The sequence below is a fragment of the Marmota flaviventris genome, chromosome 2 (genome assembly GCF_047511675.1).
Source record: "Marmota flaviventris isolate mMarFla1 chromosome 2, mMarFla1.hap1, whole genome shotgun sequence".
In the NCBI taxonomy this organism is placed as follows: Eukaryota; Metazoa; Chordata; class Mammalia; order Rodentia; family Sciuridae; genus Marmota; species Marmota flaviventris.
This window is the reverse complement of record NC_092499.1, coordinates 83,718,188-83,744,974: the sequence shown is the minus strand read 5'-3', so window position 1 is coordinate 83,744,974 and position 26,787 is coordinate 83,718,188. Positions and strand designations below refer to the sequence as shown.

Here is a 26,787-nt window from a genome sequence, read left to right as displayed (position 1 = left end):
AATTGTTTCCTTTGCTCTTGAAGATAATATCAACAGAAAATTGCCTATCTTAAATTCTGTGTTGGGCTTCACAGTACCGACTGAATCGACAATGGTCGTCCTTACAACAAACAGGTGGAGAGATACATTGATCCTTATTGAGGAGGGGACAAGGTGACTGTAGGAGAGCTGAGAGTCAGGGAGGTGGGTGATGAGGCAAACACATTAAATAACTGGGCAGGGAAAGAGAGCGGAGAATTCTTCCCATTTCCTAAGCTGACACAAACTTGAATATCCATCAGCAGATTGACAAAACCAGTTATTAGCATTCCTCCTTACTTCCTGCAGTCAAGTCTTCATTAGCTGCAATAACAGGAAGAGGGAAGAACAACACACCCAATCTCAAATCAAAACGAAAACAGAACCTCTGAAGGGCAAGATCAAGTGCTCTATGATGTGTGGCCCTGTTTCTGCTAAGTAGGCCCCTGACCTGCTGGTATTGCTGAGATACCAACTCTTCCTCAGGTGGCTTCCCTTTTCCATCAGTGCTCAGAGTCTCCACCCCACCCCACATGGCCCCCTCTTTCAGCACCTCTTTAATACTATTTCAGCAATTTATTGACCCAGACACTTAAATTTTTTAATATGTTAAAAATGAGCTAAATGGCAAAGATGATTGTTCCTACCTTGTGGTTTTGAACAGATGAGGTTGTCCAACATGCAAACAGCTTAACTAACTCAGTGAAACTCGGTTTAAAACGTTAACTTTTCAAAAACCATGGCAAATCCTGAGTCCCGCCAATCTAGCTGCCTATAACTGAGAGTTGATTATCATTTCTGTTTTTGACCAAATTTTAATTCTTACACACACATATTCAAATAATTAAACTATTTCTACTATACAGGCCCTCACAGAGGATGGTGATAAACAACAATTTAAATTATGAAAGTTGTTTCATTGTTTGGTGAGCCTTTGGAAAAGAGTAGAGTTAAATCAATGGATGCAATCTGTTATCTTCATGTGGAAGATGAATTGATTACAGAAGAGCTACAAAAAGGGAAATCTCTTTCTTGAAGTTGGTTTTGTATATGAATTTATACTTCCTATAGGTTAGATTTTGAGATAGAAGGCTGAAGCACAAACCCTGTATAAAACAAAGGTTCAACTGGATGGTCCTGGACTAATCTGGGTGTGCCATGAAATAAGGACACAGGGATTTATAATGCCTGTTGATGTGACAGATCTAATTCAACATGAATTTGTCTAAAAATATCACCACTCTTCAAATTTTGAAGATTTTAACGTTTGTTGAATGCCTGGCTGATGCATTTCATTCAGCATCTTATTTTGGAAAGTCTTAAAAGAGTTAACACTTTAGGATAAACATTTCTGGGATAAACATTTATAGAGTGATAACAGATATCAAAAAAAGTCAACAGAGAGTCTTGCCTTTACATAACTGTGTAAGTATATTCCTAAATATTTCTAAATGGTACATAGAAAAGAACATGTTCAAGTATATAGTCTTAAATATTTAGAGAAAAAGACATCATCAGAATTATCTTAAGATACACATTAAATTGTATCTCGGCCAAAATTCTCGAAAAAGTTTGTGAGTATCTTACACTGAGGATTAACTACTAATTACATTTTACCAATTTATATGTGATAACAGGGCTAATAATATGTAGTTTTCAAAGAAAGATTTAGTAAACAGTTTGTTAAGTAACTCAGCCTTAATGGAAGAGGATGCCAAGTAACTACTGTTAGCTATACTGTATTCTTAGTTAAGTTTTATAGAATATGGTAACTTTTCCACACCTCTCTAAAGAGTTCCATCTAATTTACCAATTAAAAAATATAGCTTTGCTATTTTCATAGCCTGAATGAATTTTTCATGATCAATAGTATAATAGGATTATGTCAAACCAATGTGTATTTGGGGGAGATGATACTACATTAATTTTGAATTCCATTAGTGTCATTTATTTTGAATGTGTCATTTATTTTGAATGTCATTTACTGTATTTGTTTACAGGTATAACAAACTCAGTAAGGCTACCATTACTTGCCTCCTCAGTGTAGCCAAGCGGGTATTAAGGGCAACATTACTGAGCAAAGGACACAGTTGTTCATTTCAGACACTCTAATAAGGTCATTCAATAATGACCATTTAACCAAAAACTGTTTTCTTCATCTTAAAAGTTTGACAGAAATATCAATATCCTTTCTTCTTAAACTGCCTTTTGCATATATGGTCAGTAATTTGTTTCAAGAAAGAAAACCAATGTGTTTTTGCTTTATGTTGGTAAATGTTAAACAGAGTTAAACATTCACATTTTTTTTTAAATACAGAACTTTCCAGACTCATTTACAAACTGATGTGAACTGTGAATCCTTACCAAATGATTACAGTACATGAAAATTCCAATTTTGTTTGCCAATAGATTTCTTTTGGAAGAGCGTCAATTCACATTTCCTATAGTATTTGTGAGGGTTACTACTTGAAGAATCCTATGTGTCTTGACAAAGTTGTGGGGGGCTGGAGGCTCTAGGTGGCCAGTATTAACTGGCACAGTCAGAAAGAAGGTGTATTAATTTCCTATTGCCATTACAACAAACCTAAGTGGCTTAACACAACACAAATATATCTTCTAATTCTGTGTTAGAAGTCTGACATGTGTCTCACTGAGTAAAATCAAGGTGTTGACAGGGCTGTATGCAGAGCCTTCTGCTGACTTGAGGGAGCATCTGTTGCTTGCCTTTTCCATTTCTACAGGCTTCCCACATTCCTTGGCTCATTGCCCACTTCCTCCATCTTCAAAGCCAGCAACACTGCATCCCTCTGATCATTCTTCTGTAGTTATATCTCCCTCTGATCACAGCCAGGGAAAGTCTTCAGCTTTTAAAAGCTCATTTTAAAGATTCATGTGATTAGATTAGATCCACTTGGATAGGCCAGAATAATCTTCCCATCTCCACACTGGCAAAGTCTCTTTTGCCATGTAAGGCAACATAATCACAGATTCTAGGGATTCAGGTGTGGGCATCCTTGGGAGCCATTATTTTTCCTACCACATACGAGTTGGTAAAATACCTTGAGTGAATGAAAACAAGGCCAGCAAACAAGGCTGAGTAAGAAAGAAACTATTGCTGTGGTTTGTGATTTCTCAATTATTCCTTAAAACAGCACAGTACCAGTGAAATCAAAATCATTGTCTGATTAAGGGATGTGGAGTAAAATAAAGAAAACATGGAACAAGTCCCCAACCTCAAGGATTTGGTTCTGTCTTCACAATGCGGAGAAGGAGCACAGTTCTCTGGAGTTAGATGCTCCACAAACACAGCCAACTGGACTCTTAACAGCATGGGTAATGCTGTAGCTTGCAAACTTTCTGGTTCAAGGCACACACCCTCCTCAGCTTTATGGAAGTTTCTCTCAGGAAGAAACTGTGCATTCATTCTTTCCTATGATGCAGGTACCATATCTTCCCATTTTACAAGTGAGAAAATAAATATTTTCGTTTTGTTTTCTTGGCACTGGAGATTGAATCCAGGACCTTGTGGATGCTAAGTATGGGCTCTACCACTGAGCTATCCCCCCCCAAGACACAGCCCCCCAAAATGAACATTTTTTTTATGGTTATGGTACTTACCAAGATCTGACTTTCATCAAATCAGTAAATAATACACATTTGATTCCAAAGCCTTTGTTCTTAATCCTACACAATACTGTTTATCTATTGGCTTCAAGACCCATCTATCTTATACTTCTCTCCAGCTCTATTCCCAACCCAAATTAAGTTCGTCCCTGTATCTGTCTTTTCTGAGAATTTACATATGTATTTCTAGGAGTGTGCATGCCTTTTAGCAACTCTCTGTCATCTGTCTCTTCATAGAGTTTTATGCTTTAAATACACCTCTCTGTTCTCTTTTCCAACATGTTAAGAAGACTTCTAGGCCAGAGGCAGGATAGGTTACAGTACTGAGTCATATCCAGTTTAAAAATGTGGATAGATCATCACTAGGCCAGGCTTGAGCACTATGATCTTTAGCTTCCTTAAACTGTGAGAGGTCAAAAATTGTATCTGCTCCATAGGGTGGGGCATTGTAAGGATTAAGAGAGATGATATATGTAAAGCATCTGAAAAATAATAATCACACAAAAATTGTAGCTATTACTATTATCAATTTCTTACTTGCATAAAGATGCTATTAGAAGTTTGTCTCTCTGAAAGATGCTGATTGGCAACTTTTGTACCTCTCGGTGACATCTGTATGACCATCAACCTCAAGTTAATTCACACCCTACTATTTAGATGTGATTAATACTACTCAAAAAAAGTTTCTTCTAAAGGGTCATGGCTGCTAAAGAACTAGGGCCTGATGCTTCTTGAAATTTGCTAATCACATCTGGTTTAGCTTTAGACATCTTCTGGGATTTTGCCAGCAGCTACGACACTTTAATGGCTACAATAAACCTCAAAGCCTCATCAAATCTTTGCTGTATGTGTGAAAATTATGTCCTCTTCAATTAAACATTCAATCTTGGTTCACACTGAGGCCTTATGGAAAAGGAGGTGAAACCTGAATGGAGATGTGAGATGAAACGGACCGCCAGGATTCTGGCCATCTTGCCAGATGGTATTTAGAAGAAAAAGAAATTCATTAGAGAACCCAGGGTCTGTATTTTCTTTAAATATTTACTGGGTACCTTTCATGTGTTAAAAACACTGGCATCTCTAAAGATTAGCAGGGCGTTTTTTGTTTAAATATTCAATGTGTGTGGGGTGGGAGGGAGTCCTTTCCTCATTTACTTCTGTTGTATTTCGTGTCTTTTGGAGAAGTCCCCGTTCAAAGAAGAAAAATAACTGAGACAATGTTCCATTTTCTTTCCTAAGGCAGCTCCACCAGCCTCAGAAGCTCTTGTATTTCCTTAAAATTGGCTGAGGACAGTGTCAGTTGAGTACTGAGAGATCCAGAATGACACTTGAGAGTCTCTAAGATGAAATGGGGTGTACCAAAGCAAGGGCCTTGGGGAAACCCTGCCCCTCTCTCCCCCTCATTCACACTTCTTACCCCTTTACTATTTATCATCAAACTCACAAGGATGTCATGGGGAGGCAGCCCCTGGAAGGAGAAGGGGAAAGATCAAACAGAGATCAGGTTTCTTCTCAGAAATCTACACAGGGGTCAGGCCAAGGGTTTTATAAGGGGCAAAGAGACAGGAGATGGGCATTCAGATCCTGCCCAAGGTGTAAACAATGGCTCTTCCTCAGCATAGCTAATGCTGCTTTCCTGAGGATTGGTCTGGGCCCTAATTCTGCCATCATAGAGGGACAGGAAAAAACCTTCTATGTGATGGTCTACTCTGCTTTATTATGAGACACATCAAGCTCCTTGCCTTAGACAAGGATAAAACTCTCAGTTCTTCAAGAGATTGATAAAAATGACCATAAGTTCCTATATCATATTCCTGAACAAAGTATATTCGTTTGGTTGAAGTCACTCTCTCAGCCACATCAACAGGAGGAGAAAAAAAAAAAAAAAAAAGCCCACACACTTTAAAAATAATTTACAAGGTAAAAATATTCACTTGTAACCACCATCCTTATTTAAGCAAGTTTTATGCCCAAAGTTAAAAAAAAAAACTAAATGGCTCTCTCTGCCACCGGGAGCAGATCTTTCCTACTCTGCTTCCATTTCCAAGCTGTTCTCAGCCTGAGACTTAGGTTTTGGAGCACTCTTTCACAATAAACATTTTAAAAATGTTTATTTTATGTCTTAGTGTAAAAATATTCCTGGTTGAAGCTCTCCTTTTCCTCAAGCTCGCCTTCTGGCACACCAAGCCCCATTTCCACATTAACACGCTCCCTGAGTCCTCCACGGAGCGCGTCAGGGGACTTACAGAGACTCCAAGGTGAGGGTTTATATTCCTGGACAAGGAGATATCTTCACAGTGAAAACATAAGACTCTAAAAATGCCAAAGGAAAATTCCTGTCCATGTGAGACCTACTTTCACGTTTAAAAAACAAAAAAAAAAAAACAAAAAAAACCCAAGAAGGCGCTTTCAGCATTTTGTTTTGAATAATAATTAAAAATATAAACTAAAGGAGAATGTTTGCCAAGAGTGTAATTATCATTATTAGACTCATACATAAATCAAATACACAGAGACCTGTGTGTGTGTATGCATGTGCGTAGATAGATGCAGATGTATTAAGCAGAAAAGAAACTAGCTAAGAAAACACATGGGTTCTAATTGGATAGACCTGATTAGAGTTCAGTACATCTGCTTCTTACTGATTGTGTGAACAAAACTTATCTAAGCCTAATTTTTCTGAGTTAGTGTAGTTCCTATTTATTAGGATTGTTACAACAATGATATAAGAGGAAGTTTTTAATACATGGTTGGTGCTGTCATTATTATTAAAGTTTTAACTACTCAATGTTAGAAAATGTGGATATGACAAAATGTAGACATAATAAGCAAATGATCACCATTAATAAGAGAGAAAGATACAGAAATATAGTTCCTCCAAACAGTGAATAGAGATGGGAAGTTCCATGAAGGCAGCAGTGGATCATAATGGAACTCTTTAACAATTCCATCTCGTGAGCCAGATATAAATAATTCTCTTGAGGCATTTTTTTAAAGCAATTTTAGCTGCTATCATCATAATAGAAAAGTTCCTATTACCTTCCAGTTGCCTCTTCAGTTTTCTCAAATCTTTTATGAGGTCTTCAAACTTGACTTGGGAGGCCAGAAAGAAATCTTGTGGTTCAGGCAGGGGGAAAACACTCTTTTCAGTTCCAGCTTCCTAAAAGATATGGTAAACAAAAGGACATTCTACTTCCTGGTTATCAGTTTCAGGTGAAATTCTAAAGCACCGGTCAGTAAAAAAATTAAAAATTTCATGTTTAAATAAGAATCATTGGAACACTCTGCTATTCCTATATTTGGACTCGCTACGTTGAAGCACTTTCACAGCTCACAATGTATTTTTGGTCTTACTGGCACTGAGGTCAGCTATGGCCATGTCATGCATTCTATTTTGCCTTATAAGTCAAAGAGAAATTGCCAGGTATGTCTTAATCTTAGACACTCGATTCCCATGGAACAAGGCATGGGAAAATGCATGAAAGAAGTTACATTTACAGTCCCATTTGAGTTACCCACTCTAGTGATTAGGTAGCCCACACTTGGGTATGCCAATGGGTTGAACTGGAGAAGAAGGGAAGCCCACCCTTTGCTTTTACCTACCTTTCTCTGCAGCTTGAAGTTCTAGTGTGGGCATGATCAAATTTTTTGTGTATATATATAAAGCTTTTCCAAATGTTGTTTGGTTTATCTTAGTAGATATTTACTGAGGACATGTTGGGCGTGGTTTTTAACAAACTCCACAGCTATACATGATAGAGAATCCTAGCTGAGAAACATCTTAAAAGACAAAATCTTCAGGCACACTGAAACATAAGCTGAGCTTCAAATATCTCTTCCAGCCTAGCTTGCCTTCTTCCTGAATTGTTTAATATAAGCTTTGTATCTTGCATATCTTAGGCAGCCTTCAGTTATTCCTGTCTCTACACACACTACTTTGCCAGTTTTCCTTCACATTCCATCTTCTCTACTGCCATTAGGACTAATTCCAAACTTTAAAACTGCTTTACAAGGCACTTTATGATCTGGCTTCTGTCTACATGTCCAGCCTTACTTCTGCCTTCCCCCATCCCCAACTCCCTGTTCCAAACGTCCATGAACAGTAGAAAGGCCATAGTCTCTTGCCTCCAGGCCTTTGTCTATAAAACTGCCCCTTTCCAGTCCTTCCCATACCTTCTTGTTCATATTCATCCTTCACGTCTCAAAACAAATGTCACTTCCTCAAAGACTTCCCCAAACTCCCAGCATTTGTATGTTTCTCTCCTATACTTCAAGAGGCCCTGAAACTACATTATCATATATTAACTGTTCTACTAATTAAAAAATTGTGGTGTTAGCTCATATATCATCCCCACTAGATGACAGACACCTCCACAGCAGGAACTGGGTCTTGTTCTTAGTGTCTGGTGTATCAATACCAAATTGGTGAATGCTGTCTGCAAAATGCTGTTTTGGAAAAACTGTACCTTTAACAGGAGAACCCTAATTTATAACCATATTTTCTTCTTGTTTTGAGAATCCCCTGGACCCTCCCCTTCCCTTTAAGGCCTTTACCTTCATTTGGGAATCTAGGAGATGGTGGTTTTCCTCATTTTATCTGAACATAATATACATATTTTTTCATCTTCCTCTATTTATTTTAGTACTTTAAAAGCAGTGGGAGCAGCACCCTTGGTCTGAGTGCTAAGATGAAACAACAACTAACGTGTTGACCACAAAAGCCCCTGGTCATCTACACTGGAAGAACTGGGGCATGATATCTCTTTCTCTTTTTCAAAGTCATTATCAGACTCAGCCCTGGTTTCAACATTTATTTTTTTTAAGTTACAAAAAAGAGAAAATGCTGCTAAGAAATAAGGCTGGTAGTAGCTCTTGTGAAAGCTGCTCAATTAGAGCTGAAAAGACATGACTTTCATGGGTTTCTTGAACCTCCACAGACTTGGACCTAGGCTTGGACCTAACACTAGGCATGAGAGGCAGGAAGCCTGGAGCAGGAACCACCTTTCCTCAGCTAATTGCTCATCACCACTAACCACAAACATCATCACTCTTGCTCCTCATGGGAAAGGATGGCTTCATAAATCATAATTCCACACTCTTGTTGAGTGAAATGCATTTTGCTTGGTAAAATCCAGGAGAGCACCACACAAATGCAGACTCCTTATTTTTCCTTGACTGGGCCCATCCCACATTTACAACTTTTGGTATTATAAGATTTTCCTCCATGAATTCAGTTCCATTAGGTTCTGCTCTCTTCACGACAATTGTATTTCATAGGCCAATTCTGGCTTTCTGCACCATGCATTAAAGTTGGTAGAGGCAGACACTACCAGGCAAATCTGTTAATCTAGTGTTCGAAATTTTACCTCCTAAAGAGTCTTCAGGACAGTTCTTCTGCCACATTGTCAGCTTAGGGTATATACATATGTGATTGCTGTTTCTAAATTTTCTGAAGCTCAATAGATTTCTCTACTCCAGAATTCAGCTTTCATCTCTTCACACCTAGTTCTTTACAGATATCATTTTTCCACAGTCCTGTGGATATTTACAATATACCCAACTCAGCAACAGTTTTTTGGACCCTTATATCATAGACACTAAAAAAGGACCAACATGAATTCTGGATCTCAGGGAGCAATGATAGGAGATAGTGCTTTTACATATGTATACATAAAGCAGATATGTTATCATGAAAGACTAAAAAAAAAATGTCCCCAGGCTTCCCAAATGAGGCTTCAGTCTTCCTTCCAAAGTCAGGACAAAAATGTCATGGAAAGAGCAGGTAGGATTGATTGGACTAAATGATTTTTTTAAAAAATTAGTTGTAGATGGACACAATATCTTTATTTATTTATTTATTTATTTTATGATGTGCTAAGGATCGAATCCAGTGCTTCATATGTACTAGGAAAGTTCTCTACCACTGAGCTACCACCCCAGCTCTGGACTAAATCACTTTTGATGATGTTTTTTCCCCCTTTATAAGATGATAACACGTTCACTATGTTAAGTCATTGAAACAAATAAGTAAAAAAACATTCTTATAATCCTAACACCCAGAAATAATTAAAAAAATTTAATATATATCTTTCCAAGTTCTTTTCTGTGTTTATATACATTTATATTAACATACTTGAGATTATACTATATATGTGTGTGTATATATATATATCTATATACATACACACATACAATTTTGAAATGCACACATGTAATTTAAAAGCAGATCAAGAATACTTTCAAATGCCACCAAGTTTTCCTCTGTACACTTTCCACAGAAACATGTTATTCCATTGTATAACTCTAGCACAATTTATTTGACCTTAGTCTCAGCCATTAGACACATACTAAAAATTTTCCAGTATTTTGTCATTACAAATTATTTACTATAAATAGGATAGTGACACAAATCCATACTTATTTCCTTAGGATACAAATTCCTAGAAAAATTATGCAGAGGCTGGGGATATAGCTCAGTTGGTATAGTGCTTGTCTTCCATGCACAAGGTCCTGAGTTCAATCCCCAGCACCACCAAAAGAAAAAAAAGAAAAAAAATATGCATATTTCTAGGACTTTTGATATAGTGAGGTTAAAACCCTGCTAGCTCAGCACACCTGTGTAGCATGATAAGCACATAACAACTCATGAGGATTTTTGTAAAGATCCCTTTTAGAGGATATATAGTTTAGTGAGTCAAGGGCAGGCTAGTCCCATTTGACTCAGAAACCCTAACAGAGAATAACCTGATTAACTACAGGTTCAAGACCTGGGAAAGGTTTGATCCATTCACATTGCCCTTCTATATCCAGTGGGCAATTTATAGCTTTGTCTTTTGTAAATTATTTTCTGGGTCTCTTGTCATATTTTTATGAGAAGGAATAAGTTATCTTTTTCTTATTGATTTCCAAATAGCTCAGTATCAATTATGTTGCAGATATTTTCCTCACTATGTTATTTAGAAGTTGGCTTTAAGTCATTTTTGAGATACTAAAGTTTTTCCACTATAAATTATTTTTTTTTGCTTTAATGAATTTGAAGTTATAATTCTCACCTTTTATGGTTTCTGCTTTAGCTTGAATGCTTTGAAAGGACTTTTTACCCCGAGATCAGAAAACTATTTACCTATATTTTTTTACATATCTTTTGTGATTTCATTCTTTGTTCTTACATCTAACTCTTGTTCTTTAAATTTTATTTTGGTCTCTGGTATATGGTAGAAGAGAAAACTGAATTTCTTCCTCTTCCCAATTACTTGAAATTACTCATTTATCTCATACTTAACACATTTATTGGGTTCATTTCTGAGATTTCCTTTCCATTTCAAGTTTTTTGACCTATTATTCTAACATTCCACATTTTAATTTTTACATTATACTTAAAAATATGAACAAATTATTCTGTTATTTTTTAATCCTAATCAAGTTTTGTCCAATTATTCTCACATACAATATTTAAAATCATTTTGTCAATTTCTAAGATTGATTAAAAAATTTAACTAGTATTTCCAGTAGAGAGTACATGTTACTTTTTCTTTTTATTGTAGTAAAAAACCATATACCATAGACCTATTATCTTAAGTTGTGATGTGTACAATATTGTTGTGCCAGATGTAATGGCATGCACTTGTAATTCCAGAGACTTGGGAGACAGAGGCAGGAGGATCTCAAATTTCAGGTCAGCCCAAGCAACTTTGCCAGACCCTGTCTCAAAATAAGAAATAAAAATAAAAAATAAAAAAGGACTGGGGATAATGTAGCTCAATGATGGAGTTCTGGCCTAGCATGCATGAGGCCCTGGCCTAGGTTCAATTGCCAGTACAGGAAAATTAAAAAGAGAGAGGGAAGAAAAAAAATATTGTTACACATTTATCTCCAGAACTTTTTCATATCTTATACAACTAAAATTTGAATTTTGATTGAATTTCAATTCCCCTTTTTTGTCTTCCCCCATCTCCTGGCAAGCACCATTTTATTTTCTATTTCTATGAGCCTAAAGTACTTTACAAACTTATATAAATGGGCCATGTAATATGTGTGATTGGAATACATTCTACTTAGCATAAGTTCTCAAGGTTGATCCATGTTGTAGCATGGACAGGATTTCTTTCTTTTTTGCAGTTGAACAATGTTACATTGTAAGTATTCACCATGGTTGCTTTACTCATTCATCTATTAATGGACATTTAGGTTGTTTCCAAATCTTGGTTTATTGTTCATAATGCTGCAATGACCATGAGAGTGCAAATAACTCTTCAAGATCCTGGTTTAAATTCTTTTTGATAAACACCTAAAAGTGGGATTGCTAAATCATATGGTAGTTCTATTTTTAATGTTTTGAGAAATCTCTTTACTGTTTTCCAGAATATCTACACCTCCCACCAACATTGTTCATGTGTTCCAATTTCTCCTCATCCTTGACAACAATTATTATATGTGTGTGTGTATATGTGTTTTAATAGTGGCCATCCTAACAGGTATAAGGGGATCTCTCTGTGGTTTTGATTTGCATTTCTCTGTTGGTTAATGATGTTGAACATTTTTCCATATACCCATTGGACATGTCTGTGTCTTTTTGTTTTTGTTTTTGCTACTTTTTTGATTCTCAGTAAAAGTATGTCAACTTTCTTTTCAAGGGTCTAAACTTTTCTGGGTAAATCTATAATACATATACTAATCATGTCATTGGGAATTTTCTCCCAAAGGATGTTTAGATTTATTTCTAAAAGGGAGAAAAGGGAAATTTATAAAAAGGCTTGAGTTAGGGAGAGCATCAGAAGTGAAAACACATTAGTAAGCAAGGCCTGGGGTGTGTTTGGAAAACAGCAGGTCTTGGGTTGGATCACAGAATAAGTGAAGAGTAATAAAAGTGTGGTTGTAAAAGATCAGAATTAAATTGGGTAGAGTCTTAATTTACTTGAAAATGGGGAAGCCATTTCTTTCTTTCTTTTTTTTTTTTTGAGCAAAAAACGTGGCATCAGAGCCACAGGTAAAGAGACTGTAGTTTGAGATGGTCTAGCCCGGCACTATATGGGGGTAGGGTGAAGAGCCAGGAAGCACTGAAATTTTCCACATGAGTTAATGGAAAGCCTTAGAGAGCTGAGGGAAGTAGGAAGGAAAAATATGGAAAGACACTTGAAACATCTTAGTTGAAGGACAGAGAAGAACCAAATAGGAGCATATGCCTTCATGTCTGAATGACCCAAATTCATGATATCCTTGATAGAAATAGGGAAGAAGTTTGGAGAGGGTGGAATGATCAGTCTGATTTTAGACACACTGAGAACTCACTTGCCGGGGAAGTAGCAACAGGAATCATTAAAGAGCTCATGAGGGCTTTGTCTGTTGTCTGCTGCGTAAAATGTAGACCCTTCCAGAACAAGGCCTGGGATCTTTGTTCTTCTTTTCTTACGCCTAGAATACAGCTTGCATGGCTAGTTACGCAGGAGTCCCGACAACATTTTCCTCTGAGACTTTTTCAGTTCATATTGATTACTGTATTTCTCAACAACTTAAATAACAGTCCCTCTTTCTTCTCAAAGTTAGGACTCCTTGTTTTTGGTTTAAGGAAAAGGAATATTTTCTGAGACAGAAAATTGTGCTCAGGTGGATTCTTCAGACATGTTTATTTCTAATTGCAAACACGACCCAACCAGAAAGAATGTGTTTTTGTTTTGGTTTTCAGATTCTATGTCAATTTGCTCACAGAAGCATTACTGGTAAAATATTGGGCTTTCTTTTACTGCATCTTATTTTCTAAATGTTGTTCTATATTGCAGAATCCAGTTTTAAAACTACGACCAGTTACTGAATGGATCTGGAGTTCACAGAGAATCTTGCAGTCTGGTTAGAAGGCACTAAGGCAACTAGGGGTCTTTCTGAATTGCATTATACAGTGGATTGAGAGTTGGTAGGTTTGTGCTCTGTAATAACGCTTCTCTTGGCTTCAGTGTTCTCATCTGAAAACCAAGGCATATGGAGAGCTCCCAGATTCTATGTTGGACTTGAAATCCATCCATCCAACTATCCATCATCCAATTTCTGAATGCCAACAATGTGTAAAAGTTGAAACCCCACTAGTGCAGCTTCCCACATAATGCTATTTCTTACCTGATCATAGTAACGAAGGTAATACTTCACAACATAGTCCACCAGATTAATTCCATTATCCTAGGTTTGAAAGAGAAACTCCAATGACAATCATTCATGTGAGATCTGCCATGGTATATAGTTGAGAGCTGACACCTCTATTTGTGAGATCTGGTCTTAATTCTATTTGAGATGGGGCAGATTTTCCTCCCTCCTCTTGGTCTTATCTACTTTTTAAATGCCAGATATACAAAGAAATGACAATATACTGTCCTTTGTGGAAAAAATTAAACAGATAATTTATGAGACCTCTGAGACAACAGCTAAAACAAACAAACAAACAAAATCCTTGCACAGTATTTTCTGGCATAGAGCCAAGACAGAAGGGGGTGGGGAGTGCTAAAGGGAACTGTGGACTAGAACAGAAAACCATCCCTCCCTTCCCACCTTTCAAAAAATGTGTGTTCTTAATGGCGTGAAAAACAATCAGAGCCAGCTTAAAAGGAAAGCCATGCCACTTTATGACCCTGGGAGGCCAGGGCGAGCGGGCCCTCCCACAAGGCAGCCTTTGTGTCTTGTTCACAGGGGTCTAATTCTAATTTGCCTGTGAGTTTCCCCTCCTTCCACCCCCCTGCCCTCCCATGGGACGCCTAGATATGGGCTAGCTGTTTCTAAAGAGGTCGCTCTGCAGGGGTGTGGAGCCAAATGATAATCAGGCGCAGAGAGTTTGACAGTAGACCCCAGCCCAATTGTTGTGGGCAAAAGAATAATTTAAATGCTCAGCTCAATTGGTGATTCAATGGTGCTAGTGCTCTGCCACTCAAGAATGAGTAAATTACAAGTAGCCAACACTAAGTTCAAACAGATGACAGCCTTTGCACTCCGGCTATTTCTGTGTGCTTTTTCTCTCTTGTTACATTAGGAGTTCAATACCTTATCATGTATGTTACAGAGAGAGAGGAAAAAAAAAAAAAGGATTGGGGATTGTACCAATGAAAATAGGTGTAATAGTGTACAACTAGAGATATGAAAAATTGTGCTCTATATGTGTAATATGAATCATAATGCATTCTGCTGTCACATATAAGAAATTAAAATTTTAAAAAAAAGAAAATAGGTCTAATAAGCAAAACCTGTTTTTACTCCAAATTCAAAAGAAAGCAGTGAGAGGGAGAAAAAAAAAAAAAAAGCAATGCTCTCAACTAAATGATTATTGTTGGTGGGAGATTAAGGATAAAAGGAACAATCTGGAATACTTTTTTTTTTTTAATTATTAAAGGCATAGAAGGAAAATGATGGCAGATCATAGGAACTCACTATGAAAATATGAATAAATACCCGACTTTTGACGTCCTTGAGTTTGGGCAGAATTTCTAAGCTATATCCATCTGCTTGTCCCCGAGTCCTATTTCCTCCATTCATATAATTTCCAAATGCCAGAATGAGACCTAAGATGTCCTTCACACTCTTCATGTGCAGCAAACCCTGCAATGTCAAATACCAATTATTACGGTCTGAATCCCAAATGTACCCACGTCCATTGAATGAATACTTATTAGGAACTCAACAGACTGTTTGGTGGTTTAACCCCTACAGGGTTAATGCAAAGTAAAAAATACACTTTACTAAGGCATAGAGGTCTTTGAAATAAAGGATTAACAGCCATCATTTTCTACTCAATGAAATTATAAACTGTTCTTACTAAGGATTAAATTTTAGTATTCATATTTCCATTTGAGCCAGTGTTATTTTTAATACTTACCTTAAAGTATTTAATGATTGATAAAATGGAGCTAGAATAGTTAGGCTTAACCTATGATGACTTCTGAGCAGAAAGAAGTTTAATATCTTTTCAGGATCTGGTTTGGGTGTATGGATCTATATAATGAATATCGTAAAATGTGTAGTAGCAAGTGTGGGTATGATTCTCAAAGGTAAGCTACAATAACACATTTTAAGGCCATAGGTTATGTTTATTAAGTTTTTAAAATGTATGTTTATTAAGTGTTTGTTGTATGTCTATTAACTTTTACAATTTCAAGATGCTTAGAATTCTTTTCAGCTCCCTATTTCATTTGTTTTCCCTCTCCTATTTTTTATTATTATTATTATTATTATTATTATCATCATCATCATCATTTCCTCCACCTCCTTTTCTTCTCCAGTCTGGACCTTCTTTTCACTCCCTCCTTCTTTCACTCATAGGGGCACACACATACTTATAACTATCACATTTGCCCTTATAAAAGCACACAACATGAAGTCCAAAAGGGTTTCTACAAGGCATTAGCCTTAATCTCTCCCACTCCCGATTTCCTCCTTCATTCCCTATAAGAGTAAGGCTAGCTTTCAAACTGCACAGCAGACGTACCTTAGAAGCTCTTGTGACAATCTCTACTTTTCGGTGCAAGGAGGTGATGCCCTCAGAAAAAACAGATCTGAAGATTATGCACTGGGCACGTTCAGCAAAATTGGGGATCTGGGCTAACTCATGTAAAAATCTGTAAAAAATAAAAATGAATAATTTTGCTTTATATGTGGTCACAAGGAAAAGAAGAGTTGTTATCAAGGTCTCACATGAGAATATTCCTTATTTGACAGTTTCAATTTAGCAATTTTAAAAGGCATCAGGTCAACTTGAAAAATTTCAAGGATATGTGTTCTGTTGTTGATGACAGGGCCACAGCCTTATAGGTTTGTATGATGGTAAATAAATATAAGGCATATAAATTACTTTAGGAACAGAAGGTTATGCACGTGTACTGAACAAGTTATCTATATCCTGCTACCAGAACCAAATTAAACCCAAATGGAAAGCTCTAGTCTTTAGTTCTTAAAAAAAAAATTACACAATAAACTTCTTTGTAATGTAGTGCAGCATTCTCTAAAGGTATATTTTTGCAGTCTAAGCAAAGGGAAGACTTGAGGCAAATATCTATGGTTAAATGACTTAAAAAGTGAGATCGCTACTATTTTTGCTCAATTACATAAGTCTATAATTATCTAATTCTCCATATATGTATTTATTTTTTATATCAATTTACCCACAAAGACACAGTTCCTAGCTCAGTAGTTGGAACAAGGCAGATACTCATGAAGTAGACAATTTTAAGTTTCTTTAAAAATATGGCAAGACAGATCTTAAAAGCTAAAGGTGAGTATTGACCTACACACAGTAGCTCACTGTCTGAGCAGCTGGGCACTGGTGTCCTTTGCAAAATTAAGTTGGAAGAGCTACATATTCTCCAGGCCAACCACCAGAGGAAAGGGTATAAACTGAAAATGGTGGAAACAGCTGGATATGAATTCAGAAAGGGAGAGAATCCACTAACTGACATTAATTTCATTCTGGAATCAAAATGATGACTAACTGATATTTCTGAAAGTCTTGGTCTACTCATAACATCATTACCTTGAAATTTTGAAATGTCTCACCAAGAATGGTTTTATAGAGGAGCAAAGTTGTAGCCTCCCTCTTTCTATACCCAAAAAAGTTTTCTTGGCTTATATTCTGTACCTTCTATACCTATTCATAAATTTCTAATTATCAGGTCATGGTCTCTCCCTTTGTTAAATGGTACTGAGATGAAGCAAGGAAGACTCACAAAAGAAAACAAAGCTTTGTTTTTAAGTTCTATAACTGATAATTATGAAAATCAGATGATATAATATAAAAGTAGAAACTTAAGAATTCTGCATTGGGACAAGATGAAAAAAATTACACTGTATGTAAACTGTTTCTTCATAAATACAACATTGAATTAAACAAATGATTCATTTATCATGACTGCCACCAAGGTTATCACTGATTTTCACAAATACATGAGAAACAAAAAGCTCATAGGACTAGCAGCATTTGGTCCTGGGATGAGTCTTGGGAAAATTTATGTAGATGCTGAAAGCTCTCTAAAGAAACTTCCCTTCATTTCTACCTGACCCCCTCTCCCCATCACCACCAAATGTGCCATGACACATCATTCCCCGAGTAGGACCCAGAAGATCCTCACAATATGTACATGTTATACTTAAAATGAACACAGCAGTGAAGTAGTTACAGCGACCACAAGAGAACACACACATGAACACCTCAGCTCACCCACAAGGATAGAAATGAAAAGCAGGCAATGACTTATTAACGGGCTCAAAGAGGACCTTCAGGACAAACAGAAGACAAGAGACCTTAGGCTCATTAACTTACATTACTCAAGAAAGAGAAAAATAGAATTTAGAGCATCTCCAGGACTAAACCTGACAGGGATTAGGGCTGGAACTATGAAGGCTCTCAAAGATTCCTAAAGTTTCATAGTTTTCTGTATGGTGAAGTCTAGAATGCATACACAGAGTTGGAGGTGGGTGGGAAGTTGAGGGATTTTACATTACTTTTGGCTAGAACCTTATCACTGAAAATAAGCACTAGAGCATCAGCCCTGAGAACAGTCAGCCAGTCCTTCAAGCATGTGTGATAGAATTTACAAGGTGTTAGGCACCATGCTAAGACCTGGGAACAGGATTTAACTTACACACAATTCTTTCTTGACATCCTGAGAAGTAAATCAGTGATTACTGTGGAGTGTGTTAAGTGCTCTGAATGATGGGAAGCCATCATGGGGCACTGATGTCAGTCAGAGCCTTGGAGGATGTTGTTGGCTGGGTTTCCTGGAGCCCTGTGATGCTTGTGTGTGAGAGGAGCTGTCAGGTTGAACGCATTCTACAGGGGAGATGAGCAAAAGTCAGATGCTAACATGGGTTTTATATTCTAAATTAAGGAGTTAATTTTTTTTATGAATGAATGAAGGGTATTAAACAGAGAAGTGATACTTCTAGATTTTGTTTTAGACAAACACCATAGCAACAGCCCAGCAGAGTGAAGATGACAGCAGATTTGAAGCTGGAAGACCTATGAGACCACTGCTGTAATCTTCCAAGAGGAAAGATAAGATGGCCTGCAGAGTTGTAAAAGATGGGACAGTCTTAACGCAGCAAGACCCAACTACTCCCAAGGGATGTTGACAAGTGTCCAGGATGTCTTGTGAGTTTGGGTTTTGACATATCTCATAGAATGGGAAAATACAGAATATCAGAGAAGAAAATTCAGAAGAAAAATGTGACTTTATGTCATTTTCTGTTCAAAAATAGCCATGTAAATTCTTGAGGGAAAGAACCAGAACTCCTTTTGCATTTATCTTACAAAGCACCAGAAGAATAGGCTATTGAAAGTAATTACCTGATAAATATCTCATTTCCCCAACTGTGTTTTATACTATACCCACAGATGCAGGGATAATAACCTTTGATGTATTTCCAGGCAGAGCCTATACCTTGAACACTGGGCCTTGGTACTTGCAAATATTCATTTGACTGAATTACTTTTGAGAGAGTCTAACTTTGTATTTAGGTTCCATAATAGAGAAGCCTGAAGAAGCCACAAAAGCAGGCTTAGTTTCCCAGGAAGGACTGCGACTTCAGTCTATATAAGGAAGAGAAGCTCTGTGCCTCATGCCTGTGGGTTACACATCCACATGCAAGTCAGCTGGCAGTTGAAATGATACTTCATAGCCCTTTATTTTAAAGAAAATAATGTGGTTTATCATCATTCCTTAAATCTCTGAATGGTATTACCTGAAGTGCATGGGCACATAGGGCTATATACACAGTGTGATTCCATACTGTAACCTGGGTCCTTCTAGGGAGGAGAACACTAACAGATCCCAGTTTGCAGAGGTCTAAGATAGCTGTGGACCCCAGCGAAGCATCCCAACAGATATAAATGGCATCCTCATTCAAGACCAGGGTAGGTGCATCAGGCCTAGCCATTCCCCGGGGAGACTCGCCTCAGCACCACCATCTCAGTGGAGAATACAAAGGGAGTCAAGGGCCATCTGTAGAGGGAGTGGCTCTCAGACAGCCTGGTCCCACGCAGACGACACCTCTGTGGGAAATGACTTTCCAAATCTGGCACTTGGGTGTAGGGGAGTTGATGAGGTGAGTGATGAGACCAGCCCTGTTGTGCTATGATTTATATGACTGGGCACCACAGTATCCTTAGGAAACTGTAATGCTAACTATAAATGATTCATATTTTCCAGTATGTAAAACATGCTTATAGTCCACTCTCTTGGAGTTAATGGTAACTAAGTTGCCAGAGAATCAGCCTCTGGCCTAAATGAAATAAATGCTAGACGGTGCAGGAGGTCTAGAGCAAAGGCTAAATTCACTCAGGTCCCAGGGCTCCCACCTCTCCATGCCTCACCCTCCACCACCTGAGCCCAAGCACATTTTTTCACCAACACAACCTGATGGTCCTCTTTGCTGTCAGTAATAACTGTGAGTGTCCAGGAAGTCAGCACAATAACCATTCATAAACTTTAAAATTGTTTTTCTAGCTGGGAGCTGTGGTGCATGCCTGTAATTTTAGTGAATTGGGAGGCTGACACAGGAGGATAAGTTTGAGGCCAGCCTCAGCAGCTAAGCAAGACCCTGTCTTAAAATAAAAATACAATTAAAAAAAAAAAAAAGAGTTGTGGGTATGTTTCAATGTAGCGGGCCTATGGTTTCAATCCCCAGTACTATAGCTAGAAAGATAACTGCTCTTCTACCTAGGTCATCAAATCAACAGAAAAAAAACAGGAATAATTAGTTGTTTGCTAATTACCTGTCACCATTATTCTACATCCTGGCAATTAGTCTGGAGAAGTAAAGCTAAAAGGCAGAAGCACAAAAGAAAAAGGGAAATTCTCCTGCGGCAGAAACACAAAGCCTCTCCTCAATTGCTCATTTCATCCATCACCATCCCCATAGCTTGAGCAGGTTTTGCTGAGTGGGTGAGGGGTCAGCAAATTTCAGACCATGGGTGAAAGCCAATTTGCCATGTACTTTGCTATGGCTCATGAACTAAGAATGGTTTTCATACTTTTAAATGGTTGAAAAAAGATTCAAAAGAAGCATGACATTTTATGGCACATAAAATTGATATGAAATTCAAATTTCAGTATTTCTAGCGTTATGATTTAGAGATTAAGATCCCCCAAAAGCTCATGTGTGAGACAATGAAAGAAAGTTTACAGATAAAATGATCTGGTTATAAAAAGTTTAACCTAATCAGGACATTAATTCTCTGATAAGAATTAGCTGGGTGGTGTAGCTGGAGGAGGTGGGTCTCTGGGGGCCTGACTTTGGGGTTTATATTTTATCCTTATTGAGCAGAGCTCTCTTTCTGCTTAGTGGTGGCCACATCCTCACCTGCTTTCTTCCACCACACCCTTCTGCCATGATATTCTGACTCACCTTAAGCCCTGAGGAATGGAGTCAGCCACCTATGGACTTAGACCTCCGAAACTGTGAGCCACAAAATAAACTTTTCCTCCTCTAAAACTGTCCTTGTCATGTCATTTCACCCTTGTCGTGTCCTTTGGTCACAGCAGCGAAAAAGCTGACTAAAATACCTGAGTAAAATTTGGTGGGGGGGCATGTCTTCTGCATACATATTGTCTGTGGTTGCTTCTGTACTACAATGGCTGACTTGAGCAGCTGTGACAGATTCCTTGATCCACAAAGCCTAAAATACTTACCATCTGGTCCGTCACTGGAAAGTTTGCCAACTCCAGGGTTAGAACTGAGTTCCACTACACAACTTGGCATAACTAACCCTACCCCAAATTGTTAAGCCCTATGGTTCCCAAATGCCACCCCTCCATTTCCATTATCAGTCACTTAGCTTTCAGTCATCAGCACCTTAACAGGAATTCATTTACATAACATATGAGGAAACATGACTTGGGAATGAGCCACAGAATCAGCTGGGGTGGGAGCTGGTGAGGATGGTGGCTCTGGTCAGTGGAGCAGAAGGGCAATGGAATCCTATTTGAGCCAATTTGTAGTATTCTTAGGTTTTGCGAACTAGTTTTAGAGCAAGGGGTATTGTCAAAAACTCCATGTGAGAAGAACTAATCCAAGGTTCTTAAAACATCACGAAGGTTGTCAGTAACTGAACAAACCTAGGCATCTTTCCCTACCCACAAACCTACTTGTTAGAGGTATTTTTATGGGTCCGAATGTCCAGGTATTCACTGGGAGTGGAATATCCTAGGGGACCCAAGAACAAGGCAGGGAGGCTTCAGCAGAAGCCACAGAAACTTGGATGTCTGTGGTTCTGTGCTAAATCTGATAACTCCATTTCCTTTCTGCTTTTAAATCGGATTATTCCCTTTCTGGTTTGCTTTCTGTACTTGTCTTGCTTCTACGTTGAGAGGGCTGGCCTGAATTGGACATGAAACATTCAAGATAACAACAGGCATGATGGCCCCTGTCCACTCAAAATCAGGTCTAAGGCCCCTGAAAGGGTGTTTAGGCCTAGGCTGCAGGACCCCAGGAACCAGTCTATGGCTTGCAGACACAAAGAGCCCAGCCAAGAACTCAGTTATGCACCAGAGTTCTGGGTTTCAAAGAATTTGGAATGACATCCCAAAGTACAGAGAAGCACCTAAAGTGAGTGAAGAATAAGCCCACAGAGAATGAGGATGGGAAAGTAGCATTGAATTTGGGCAGAACAAGTGGAGAAGTTTGGGAGAAATCTGGAACATTAAAGTTACATTTACCGAACATGACATTTAAGAAAATCAATTTGAATTCCGGGACTCCAATATCCTTTTCACTGGATTGGCAAAATCTTAAATGAAGTAATACCTTCTTCCTTCCTCAGTTACACTTTGAGTTAAAATGTTTAGTCTAGAAGGAATTAAAAAGTTGCTAGACCAAGCAAGGGGAGTCATGTGGGGTGGGAGCATGGTGTGAAATACACTGCATCTAGCAGCACAAAGCTCAGTGCTGCTCTTCCCGGCAGCCGGGTCACTCTGCTGTACGCAATAGGTCACAGGAAGGACGGTGTTGTAACTCAGCTCACTGCACAATTTACACTTGATTATTCAGAATGGGGAGGCAAGGAGTGAGAGACTGAAGTTTATCTTTTGTACTAACAGAAAACTGTTTTAGTGTCCTTACTGTTCAGGTTTGTCCAGCAGCTTTAATTCTTCTTCTTTGGATGTCTCATAGTATTTTCTTATTTTAACCAATTCATCTTCTTGGCCTCTCTGTAGTGAAACAGAAAACAAAACAAAACTAAATGTATAATGAGAAATCCATCTACAGCAATAGGTCTCAAAGTGTGGTCCCCAGACCTGCAGTATCAGCATTAGCTCCTGGATTCTGTATGTATCAAGCCTCTTCTCCCACAAGACTCCCCTTTCTTGGTCTAGAAACTTTTCAATTCTTTTTAGATGAAACATTTTAACCAAAAAAGTAACTGAGGAAGGAAGAAGGCATGAATCCTTTAAGGTTTTGTTGATGTTGATGCTGCTGTTGTCCACTGTTAGAAATCCAAATTGTTGGCACCACCACCCCAAACATAAGAAACTCCAAAGTCCAGCAAACCCTCCAGGTGATTTTGATGGATGTTAACATTCAGAATCACTGGCAAATGCAAATTGTCATAACCAGTACACTCAGCCTGAAACAGAAATCAGGACATTAGTTTGCTACCTTCGATTCCCTATAAGTAGATAAAGGGCAAGTCGTCCTTCGTATTTGCTTACATCCTCTTGGAACAGCTCTAACTTCCAGAGGCTTTCCACTCCATTATGTGAAGTCAGCATCCCTTTTTCTGAATTTCATAAGTACTGTGTCTACAACTTTTTTTTTATATTTAATCACACACTTTCTCCATTTATCCAACTATTTCAGTTGTGTGTGGCTTGCCTCTATTGTGTGCTAACAAGTACCATCCATGTGCAAAGTCCTGAGCCCAGAGTAACAACAAAAAGCTTTTGGAAGGTACCTTGCTTTTGACAAAGTTCTTTAACATCAATTAACGTATTCTCATTTCACAGGTATTCCACTGAGGATCACATTAAGCTAGCAGTAAAGGGCTTCTGATTTGGAATCCTTCCTTCTACTATACCACGTTGACCTCCAGGTACTCAAGAAATGCAGGATTAATTCCCCATGGTCTGGTATTTGTGTGCCTTTGGGTTTATTAATGAAAGTTTTATTGACAAAAACATGAGAACTTCCCAGCAGGTTAAACTAAATAGCTTCTGACGTATACAAAGGATGTGAAATGAGCAGGGAATTGGCAATCCCACCAGGCCTATAATATTAAACTATGGAAATTTTCTTTAAGAGATTTAAGGTCCCAGGGGACATAAATACTAAAATGAATCATCTTTTGAGCTGAGTGTTCACAACATTCCTTGGAGTCTCAGGCAGCTCCCTGGGAAATATCATTACTTAAGAGAATCTCATTCAATTTATATATCTTTTTTTGTTTGTTTGTCTGTTTGTTTTTGCATTCTAACAGTCAGTGAACATCTTGTTTGGATTAAAAAGAAAAGAAAGAGCAATAATTGCATCAATTCAAAATCATGGGGATTCTGACTCTCCAATATCATCTTTCCTGCACATTCTGCTGGTTATTTCCGCATATAACTCAAATTGAAAGAACTAATGTGTGTATAGTGCTGTTTTACTTTCAAGAAACATTGTATTGCTATATATATATTAAATTCTTACTTGGTACAAAAAAAAAATTCAGGTAGAACCCTACCTAAAATCTCTTCTACCGATGATCAAACAGTAACTGGCCACTTAAGTAACTGGTAGAAAGTTACTCAGCAAGCACTGGTAGAGGTGTACCTCAAACCTAGACTGTCTGACTCTGAATCCAAGACACATCCTCCTCAGCATACTGAACTGATCCCCACATTCACTGCCATCAGCCTGTGTGGACTAGGTAATCATCCAAGCAGGTATTAGCAGTCCTATTCCTCAAAGGATGGGTGTATGCCTACATCATGTGGCCAGCCTCCCTGCCCTCACTCTGCCATCAAGCAATATGGTGGATTCCAGGGCACATATGTGGTCTCCACCTTGAACCTCTCTGCTTTGCAAAGTGCAGTGAGATCTACCAACCCAGACCCCACAGTGGGAGTTACGTTCCTTTCGTGTCTGCTCCCACTCAAGCTTGCATCCCTATGCCATTATTAAACTCTTCCATGCTAGGTCAAAGTTCTTATGACCAAAGAACATGAATGGGTCAGAGATTTTCAGCGTTGAAAGAAAATATGAAAATTCCAGCTTTGTCTATCTTTGACACTCACGTTTTCATATAAGGCTGCTAGGGTCTCCAGATCAACCACAGAGTCATCCACGTTAAAAATGGCTGCCAAAAAGAGAAAAAGAAAAAAAAAGGTAATAAATTTATTTGATCTCAATACCAATATTCACTCCATGCCCAGCTTCCAAGCAACATAATATTGTTCTTTCTTACACGGGTTGCATCTTTCAACTTGTTTCTGCCCCCCTTCTTTTATCACCAGGGGGCTCAAATGAAAAAAAAAAAACAAAAATGGTTCCTATCCCTCGCCCTGCCTTGTTTGATTCCTCAGGCTTTTCGTCCTTTCTGTAGTTTAATTTAGACTCCACAGGAGAAGTGTTTGTGCTTTAAAACTAAATCAGTTTGTAGGTTTGAAGCACAATTTTAAATCTTTCTTCCCGGCTGGTAATTGAAGAGATTTAGCACCTAATGCACCAGACTGACTCTTGCCCATTACCATAAAGGGAGAGAGAAAAAAGACAATGTTGGCAAATTAAATGAATTCAGGCATGTGATTTCAGGCACCTTTCCACAGCCACTGCAAACATCTTGTTTGGATTAAAAAGACAAGAAAGAGCAATAATTGCATCAATGGCAAATTAAGATTATAGAAACCTCCCATGAGCCAGTTTTAAGGTAAGGTCCTATGGTTTCATTAGGATTCTACTTGTTGTTTGTACCTTAAATGAATCATTTAGCAGTTAACTAATATGCTTATTATTTCATCTGGAGAGGTTCCTTCCTGCATATGCAGGGATACAGACATGGAGATTTTAAAACCTTAATGGATTTGGCTATCAAAGTGTTTGAAATTGGCAGGCCCACATCTTTAAATAATTATTCAAAACTAATAAGGTTTGTTCCCTCAACCCTAGCTCCCTTCCCTGACTTTACATTGTGAAATTAACCAGCACGCTAGTAAATTTTCTCTGTGGCAGGCTAATTAATTTTATTAAACCAACCAGTGATATTTAGAATGCCTTAAAATTTTGCTTGTCAACCATTATTCTGTTCATTTCCATTACACCATGTTTTTGGAGAAGGTAGGGATCAAGGTAAAGGGCAGGTTGCCTTTGAATTATTTTACAATTGTATGAACCCCTTCATACAATTTTAACAAAATTAATTAACTGAGCTAAGATCATGTTACTTCACAAAATACTGAGAAATATACTTAAGATTCTTTCACAGGCCATTATCTCTGACTTAGTTGTTAAACAGCAAGCTACTCCTAGATATGTGGATGGTGAGAAGAGAGGAGAAGATGTGTTTGTGACAAAATCAGTCATCTCAGACTCCACCAAGACCAAGGAAAGTATATTTCCAAAAGGCCAATATTACACCACAAAAGAAAAATGGAGTTTGAGGAAAGAAAGAGTTTATGCTCTCAGGACTGGTATTTTGTGTGTGGAGATCAACTGAATTCACTAATATATTAGATAGGCCTGTTAAAATGTCTGAGCTTTTAAAAAATAAAGAAAAACAAGACAGGAATTATGCCAATTCCAATATTCCACAAAATTCAGTCAGCAAGAATACATAAGAAAAGGTAAGTAAAATTCTAGAAATAATTTGTCAGAAATGTGTTTGCTTCTAATCTAATCACACTTCCCAGGTATTATGAACTACATGCTTAATTTAAGTAATATGGTTTCATGAGAATGATCTTTTCTTTCCCTTAGTGAGCAAGTACTTGATCTTAAAAGTTTATCCACCTTGATCCCAGATACATAGTTCAAAGGATTATATTCCAAGGTTCCAGGCAGCAAAATGAAAATACCTAGAGATTGGGACCAGAAATAAGCCTGGACTCTGCAGATGTTTATGCATCCATTCACCCAACCAGCCTCCACATTGAGAGTTGTTGAATGTACACTAAGTTCCAGAAACTGCTCTCTCAAATGCTTTGACAT

General features: G+C 37.9%; 1 protein-coding gene across 3 annotated transcripts in view; it reads right to left on the bottom strand.

The window, feature by feature from the left end:
- Fmn1 (formin 1) overlaps window positions 1-26,787 on the bottom strand; it is a 370,333-nt gene that overhangs the window by 104,597 nt on the left and 238,949 nt on the right. For all 3 annotated transcript variants that reach the window (XM_027926187.2, XM_027926188.2, XM_027926189.2), the window contains 6 exons: window positions 24,879-24,940; window positions 22,726-22,814; window positions 16,100-16,229; window positions 15,067-15,213; window positions 13,750-13,809; window positions 6,682-6,802 (listed from right to left, as the gene is read on the bottom strand). In XM_027926187.2, coding sequence (XP_027781988.2) covers window positions 6,682-6,802; window positions 13,750-13,809; window positions 15,067-15,213; window positions 16,100-16,229; window positions 22,726-22,814; window positions 24,879-24,940 — 609 coding nt within the window. The remainder of the gene's footprint in view (window positions 1-6,681; window positions 6,803-13,749; window positions 13,810-15,066; window positions 15,214-16,099; window positions 16,230-22,725; window positions 22,815-24,878; window positions 24,941-26,787) is intronic.